Source organism: Ichthyophthirius multifiliis (genome assembly GCF_000220395.1).
Source record: "Ichthyophthirius multifiliis unplaced genomic scaffold scaff_1120509250966, whole genome shotgun sequence".
Lineage (NCBI taxonomy): Eukaryota > Ciliophora > Oligohymenophorea > Hymenostomatida > Ichthyophthirius > Ichthyophthirius multifiliis.
In genome coordinates this window covers 43,386-50,986 of record NW_004086331.1, presented here as the reverse complement: position 1 = coordinate 50,986, position 7,601 = coordinate 43,386, and the positions used below count along the sequence as shown (strand labels likewise).

At 15.0% G+C, this 7,601-nt stretch overlaps 2 protein-coding genes across 2 annotated transcripts, besides 17 other annotated features; one reads left to right on the top strand and one right to left on the bottom strand. All coding sequences in view use genetic code 6, as the record gives it.

Annotated features, from left to right (window-relative positions):
• Positions 1–1,692: 1,692 nt before the first annotated feature.
• Positions 1,693–1,740: a microsatellite.
• Positions 1,741–2,000: 260 nt separating this feature from the next.
• Positions 2,001–2,069: a microsatellite.
• A 75-nt stretch (positions 2,070–2,144) lies between these two features.
• Positions 2,145–2,193: a microsatellite.
• Positions 2,155–2,191: a microsatellite.
• Positions 2,194–3,314: 1,121 nt separating the features above from the next.
• Positions 3,315–3,401: a microsatellite.
• Positions 3,316–3,408: a microsatellite.
• On the top strand, positions 3,335–4,447 carry IMG5_120960 (ubiquitin family protein, putative). The gene has a single exon (XM_004032470.1). It carries the CDS (start codon positions 3,336–3,338, stop codon positions 4,323–4,325), a length of 990 nt encoding a protein of 329 aa, XP_004032518.1. The 5' UTR covers position 3,335; the 3' UTR covers positions 4,326–4,447.
• Positions 3,350–3,397: a microsatellite.
• Positions 3,352–3,397: a microsatellite.
• Positions 3,408–4,303: a microsatellite.
• Positions 4,431–4,468: a microsatellite.
• Positions 4,438–4,477: a microsatellite.
• A 74-nt stretch (positions 4,478–4,551) lies between these two features.
• Positions 4,552–4,614: a microsatellite.
• Positions 4,615–5,028: 414 nt separating this feature from the next.
• On the bottom strand, positions 5,029–5,981 carry IMG5_120950 (ras oncogene family protein, putative; the record flags this gene model as incomplete). The annotated part of the gene is made up of 6 exons (XM_004032469.1): positions 5,029–5,148; positions 5,216–5,269; positions 5,320–5,399; positions 5,511–5,724; positions 5,789–5,916; positions 5,966–5,981. 6 exons carry the CDS (start codon positions 5,979–5,981, stop codon positions 5,029–5,031), a joined length of 612 nt encoding a protein of 203 aa, XP_004032517.1.
• A 13-nt stretch (positions 5,982–5,994) lies between these two features.
• Positions 5,995–6,066: a microsatellite.
• Positions 5,995–6,089: a microsatellite.
• Positions 6,090–6,092: 3 nt separating this feature from the next.
• Positions 6,093–6,146: a microsatellite.
• Positions 6,095–6,129: a microsatellite.
• A 345-nt stretch (positions 6,147–6,491) lies between the features above and the next one.
• Positions 6,492–6,530: a microsatellite.
• Positions 6,531–7,601: the final 1,071 nt, after the last annotated feature.

Below are 7,601 nucleotides of genomic sequence, written 5' to 3'. Positions count from 1 at the left end.
ACGAAGGTAAAACAAGATTTTAAAAAAATGCAGATAAAAATGAAGATTTTACCTCTTTTTTTGACTTACATTTTCATTTGGGGAAAAATAATATGTCTTTCAATAATTATGTTAATTATTCAGTTTAGTTTGTACATTAAATTCTTGGACATGAAATAATTAATAGTAATAATAATAATAATATAAAAGATTAAGAATAAAATACAATAAAAAAATAAAAAAAAAATAACTTATAAATAAATAACGAATTATATTATTAAAATACAAAAGATAAAGATAATATTAAAAAATAAGAAAACAATACATTTGATTAGGAAGAGGAAGAATAAGCTTAGTAATTCATTTTATGCTATTTTAATTAAATGAGTAATCAAAATTTATAAAATAACTCTAATCTAAAAAAATATCCAATGAAGTATTTAGAGAGCCTTACTTTTTGTGCAAAAGCTTGTTCTTTTTTTAATAATTTTCTCTCTTTTTAAAAAGATTTTAATACAAATATTAATATTTCTATGTTTGATTCTTTCATTTCTATTGTTATGAATATAATTTCTATAAATAAATCAGTTTAATAATTAGATTTAAAAATTATTAACTCTTTCTTTTTTAATTTTGGTTTACTTTTTTAAAATTAAGATGAAATTGCTCAATAAGAATTAGAATTCGAAAAAGCATTAGTTAAAATTTAAAATTCTATTATTGAATTTCTAAATGTTTAATAAAAATGAATAACTAAGTTGATATATATTTTTTAAATAAATTCTTATTAATTATATTTTTTAAAATTTATTTATTTTAACAAAAATTCAAATACTAGTTTTATAATATAAAAATACTTTAGTTATCTTTATAAAATATTAATACATAAATTCAAATAGATAATTTATAAAAATAATTTAAAAGTCGTTTAGGTTAAGTAATCAAATATGATCAAAATATAAAAGAGTAAGGCAAAAAAATACAATCCATTTAAATAGAAATAAAGTTAGAAGCATCTTTAAAAATAAAAAGAAATTATTGAATATTAAAAAAATTAAGAGTAAACAATTAAAAGTTGAAAATATATTTGTAAAAAAGGTTAGTATAAAATATAATAGAAACTAAATCATTATAACGTATTTTAAAATATCATTAATTAAATAAAATGTAAATCAGAATTAAATTACTTTACATTTTAGTAAGCAAAATCTTTATGTTTTTTACTTTTTGTATATTAGTTAAGAACCTTAAATTTTACTCTAATATGTATAATTTCTGAATAGATAATACTTTTGATTATCAATATGCGAATCGAATATCATTTATAATTAAGGCGAAGTTTAAAATACTATAAAATTATTGAATTAAGTTAATATTTATAGTTTATTTAATTCGAAATAATATAATTATATGGCAATAAATTTCAAAAATATATGTATTTTATAATTATCAATAAAATTAATATAAATTTATGAATCTTTTAAATAATTAAAATAATCGTAAAAAAACGCAATAATTAATATAAAATTTAAATATAAAAATGATAATCTATTATTAATACTAATATTAGTTAATTAAAAACTTTCATATTTTTATATGATTTCTTTTTAAATTCAAAATAATAATAAATTTCAAATTAAATAAAGTTTTTAAAGAAATATTTTAAATAAAAAATAAAAAATTCAAATCGGAAATAACTTTTATACTCTATTATTATTATTTTTGAATAAATAAACTTATTATTTTTGAATAAATAAACTTTAAAAATTGTTAAAAATATTTTAAAAAAACAACTAAAAATCAAACCTAAAATATTTTTTATATAATAAAATTATAAATTTAACAAAAAAAGACAAAAATTATAAAAAAATTAATTTTTTCAACAAAAAAAATTATTTATTTTAAAAAGATTAGAACTTTTTATAAAAAGAGAAGTTTATATTATATTTTAGATTAAAATTCTAATTAAGAAAATAAACAATCTATTAATATAATAATATTTTTTTTTATATAATTCAATTTTTTATACTTTTTTTATATATATATAATTTTCTCTTTTTATTAATTATTTAAATTTGATATTTTTTTATGAATTTTTTTTTCTTATTCATTATATTGTTTTGAAATAAAGATTAAGTTTTTTTGAATTTAACAATATAATCATATATATATTTTAAAAATATATATATAAAAAAATTATATATATAAAAAATTGATTGATTAACGAATTATTATTATAATTGTAATAATTTTTCAATTAAAAATTTACATAAAATAAATAAGAATCTTTATTTTTAATTATCAAACAAATTACATAAAAAAATCGAAATAAAACAAGAAAAAATATTCATATAAAATATTATTTTTAATATATATAAAATAATAATTCTGATTTTAATATAGAAAAAAATTAATTGTTTATTTTTTGTAATAATTAATTTTATTTTAAATTTTTTTTTAAGGCTATATTTTAAATTATTTTAAAATAGAATATGTGTTAAACCTTATATTTCAAATATATTAACAATTAGTAATATAGTTTAAAAAATATTTAAAATTAAGATACAAATCTTCATAATTAGTGATTATAAAAATAATTCTTAATATAGTTATAAAGAATTACATTATATTTTTTTAAAAAAAGATTAAATTTATTAAAATATATGATTTTGTTAATTTTTATGAAATAATTACGTATAAAATAAAAAACATTTCTTTAAAATTATAATTATATATATAAATAAAAAATATGTTTTCAGTAAAAAACAAAAATATCGAAAAAAATTTAACATTAATACTTTTATTTATATATACATATATATTAATTTAATCAAATATAAAATATTAAATTTGCTATTAATTTATTTTCAAATTTAAAAAAATAAATTTCTGTTCATAAAATTTTAAGTAAAAAAGAAAGAGTCAATAAAATTATTATTATATTTTCCAATTATAACGGAAAAATAAAAATATTATGACAATAATGTGAAAAACTGATTAAAAATATTGTAAATTTTAAAAGAATTTTATAAATTAATTACCTTGTTTCTATTAAATTTCTAATTTATTTAATTTATGGAATAATGGAAATTATAATTTTTTTTTTTTTTTTTAATTTTGAAGAAAAATTATTATCAGAAATAAATAATCAAAATTATTTATTAAAAATATAAAATTAAAGAATATTAATAATTTAATTTATTATTTTCTTTTGTTTTCTATTTATATGTGGATATTATAGTTATAAATTAATTAAAAGTATATAGTCTATCATTCTAATCTTTTATTTAAATGCAATCAGAATTTATCATATCTATTCTATTAAATTTTTTTAAAAAAAAAATAATAAAAATATAATGATAAATTAAATAAAAAAACAAAACAAAAAAAACAAAAAAAAACAAAAAAAATAAAAAAATAAATAAATAATGTAAATCTTCGTTAAAACATTAACCGGAAAAACAATCACTTTAGATGTTGAAGCTTCCGACTCTATTGAAAACGTCAAAGCTAAAATCTAAGACAAAGAAGGTATTCCCCCAGATTAATAAAGACTTATCTTCGCAGGAAAATAATTAGAAGACGGAAGAACTCTTTCTGACTACAATATTTAAAAAGAATCAACCCTCCATTTAGTCTTGAGATTAAGAGGTGGTATGTAAATCTTCGTTAAAACATTAACCGGAAAAACAATCACTTTAGATGTTGAAGCTTCCGACTCTATTGAAAACGTCAAAGCTAAAATCTAAGATAAAGAAGGTATTCCCCCAGATTAATAAAGACTTATCTTCGCAGGAAAATAATTAGAAGACGGAAGAACTCTTTCTGACTACAATATTTAAAAAGAATCAACCCTCCATTTAGTCTTGAGATTAAGAGGTGGTATGTAAATCTTCGTCAAAACATTAACCGGAAAAACAATCACTTTAGATGTTGAAGCTTCCGACTCTATTGAAAATGTCAAAGCTAAAATCTAAGATAAAGAAGGTATTCCCCCAGATTAATAAAGACTTATCTTCGCAGGAAAATAATTAGAAGACGGAAGAACTCTTTCTGACTACAATATTTAAAAAGAATCAACCCTCCATTTAGTCTTGAGATTAAGAGGTGGTATGTAAATCTTCGTCAAAACATTAACCGGAAAAACAATCACTTTAGATGTTGAAGCTTCCGACTCTATTGAAAACGTCAAAGCTAAAATCTAAGACAAAGAAGGTATTCCCCCAGATTAATAAAGACTTATCTTCGCAGGAAAATAATTAGAAGACGGAAGAACTCTTTCTGACTACAATATTTAAAAAGAATCAACACTCCATTTAGTCTTAAGACTTAGAGGAGGACTTTGAAAATTTAATTTTTTTATCAAATAAAAAATATAATAAAATTAATTATAAAAATTTATTTAGTTTTTTTTATTATTTTTATGATTATTTTAATATAATGAAAAACATTTTTTTTTTATATATAATTTTATATTATGATATAATTTATATATATAAAATAAAATTAAATGATATTTTAAGAGTATAATTTATTTTTTTCATATTGCAATTTTAATTTAATTGAATATATTATTTATTTTTATATTTAATATATAAAATATTTTATTTATAGTTTTCTATATAAATTTTATTTAAATCTTTTTTTTTTTATAATCTATAATTTTATTATATTTATATTTTTTCACTTTAATTTTTAATAATAATATATATTAACTTTTAACTAAAAATAATTAAAATTGGATTTGTTTAATTAAAATGCTATTTTGATAAGATACAATAATTATTAATTTTACATATTTATTAATGTTGATTTTATATATATAAATATCATATTATTTTTGATATATATTTAATATTTATAATTTTTTTATTTATTACATATTTAATATTAAAGTAATTAACCTTAAAATTTTAAAAACCTTAAAAATAATAAAATATTAATATATAAGTTAAGCAATATTATTTTATATATTTTATAATTATGATTTTCTATATTTTGATTTTTATAAATAGAATAATTTTTTTAATTATCTATAAAAAAGTTTTATCAACAACATCCTCCTTTAGCTTTTTCTATTCCTTTATCTTTTCTTAAACTCTATCCTTTTTCTTTTTATACTTAATCTTAGTTTTCATCAATTTTTTCTGCAATTTATTCAAACAAATCCTTATATATAATTTAAATTGTAAAATATTAGTTTTTTTATTAAAAAATAAATATTATTTATTATTACAACAACATTCTTATTTTCTTTAGCACTTGTGTATTAGAACAAAGCTTTTAAATTCTAATTAATATAAATTAATATAATTATTATTTAAAAATTAAAAAAAATACTCTTGCATATGCTTTTGCATCTTCATATTTAACTTCTTCTTTTTCAATTAAATCCACTTTATTTCCTACGACTGCAATAACTTTAAAAAATATTATAGCACAAAAGAAAACGATTATATAAAAATAAATATAAAGGCATAATAATGTGTTTTTGAAAAAAAAATAAAAAAATAATAAAATTTACAAAGTACCAATATTTGGTGGGCCATTTTAATTAAGTTCATTTACCCAATTTTAAAGAACTTAAAATGATTATTTATTTGTAATATCATAAACAATTAATGCGGCGTGAGAATCTAATAAAAATTAAATATTTTAATTTTATTTAATTAAATATTAATAAAAACCTCTATAATAAAGTGGAGCAAGTGTCTTATATTTTTCTTGACCTGCAGTATCCCAAATCTAGTTAATTTTATTTTAAAATTAAATATTTTCATTTTAAGAATTTATGAATATATTTTTTTACTTAAAATTTATATTATTTATCTCCTTTTATAAGTACTTTTGGAATAAATGAAGCACCTAATGTAGAAGGACAGTTATTATCAAATTTATCTTATACAAAACGATTTAAGATACTTGTTTTACCAACACCTTTGCATAAATGTTTAAAATAAATATTTATATAGCTTTAAGTTAATACCTGAATCTCCTAACATTACTACTTTTATATCTTTTGATTTTTACATATTTTTTTTTTTTTGTTTCTATTATTTTTTAATTTTTTTTTTTTTTTTTCTTTTAATTTATTATTATATTTTTATTTTCAATATATTGATTTTTATTTATTTTTTATTGATTTTTATTTTATTCTTATATTGATTCTAAATATCTATAATTTTTTATAAATAAATAGATTAAGTTAATACATTTCATATCATATAATAAATACATATTGTTTTTAAATAAATTTAACCTTTTTATATATATTAATAAATAAAGCATTTAAAATAAATATTATCAAATAAAAATTTAATTATTAAATGAATATATTGTAAAATAAACTATTTAAAATAAAATTGTATATCTTATTTTAATAATGTTTTATAAATATAAACAAAAAAAATATAATTTTCTATAAATATTTTTTTTTTTTTTAATAAGAAAAAAAAAAAATATTAAATTTTTAAATATTATATCATTTATCATATAAAGATATTAAAATCAAAAAAATCTAAAATTTAATTTGAAAATATATATTTTAATTTAAATACATTTAAACTTTATATTTTTATATATAATTTTATATGAAGAAAAATTATAATTAAAATAAAATTACTTTTATAGCAATAGTTATTTTTATTCTTTTTATTTAAAACGAAAATAAAAATTACAAAATTCAAAGCAATTACTCTTAGAAAATTATAATTTAAATTTATAGAAAATTGTATATTTATTGTTTAAAAATGAAATTTTACTTTTAATTATAAATGCTAAGTTTTAATTATCATTACCTTACCAATTATATACATAATAATTATCTTTTTATTTTTTGTATATATTCTTAAAATTATTTGTTGAATATTTAATGTTTTATTTTTAATTAACTAATTTTTTTGGTAAAATCAATAATATCATCTTATTATTTAATACTAAAAATGTGATAAATATGACTATAATATTTTTACATTAAATAAATACGAGATTTTAAATATATATATATAAAACTAAAAATAATAGTTTATATCAATAATAATTAAATATATTAAAAATAGATTTTTATTAATATGAAAGTAATATTAATTAAATACAAATATAATTAAAAATTTAAATATTTATAAAAATTAATAAACAAAATTTATTAATCAAATTAAAGAGTGAAAACATAATAAAAATCACAAATGAATTAAATAAATATGGGCTTAAAATAAATAAAAAATCCAGTAATGAATTTTTTATGAACAAAAAAAGAAAAAAAATATAATTATTAATAATAAAATGAAAATAATTTTTCTATTAATTATATCATTTTGCTATTATGTTCAATAGATTAAGGATATTATTACTTCCATTTAAACAGGTTTATAGAACATTATTTTGTATTATTTGTTGAAATTATAGCCTTTCCAATTTTATTTATATGTATAATATTTACTTTACTAACAACTTTTGAAGAAATATAAAATAAATACATGATAATTTAATATGAACTAATATTATAAAATTAATCTTTCTATTTATAGTAGTTTATATCAAATTTATATGATAAAATCTATATATCTATAGTACATTAGCTAATTTAAACTTATTTTACTTTTTACACGTTAATGAAATTTATA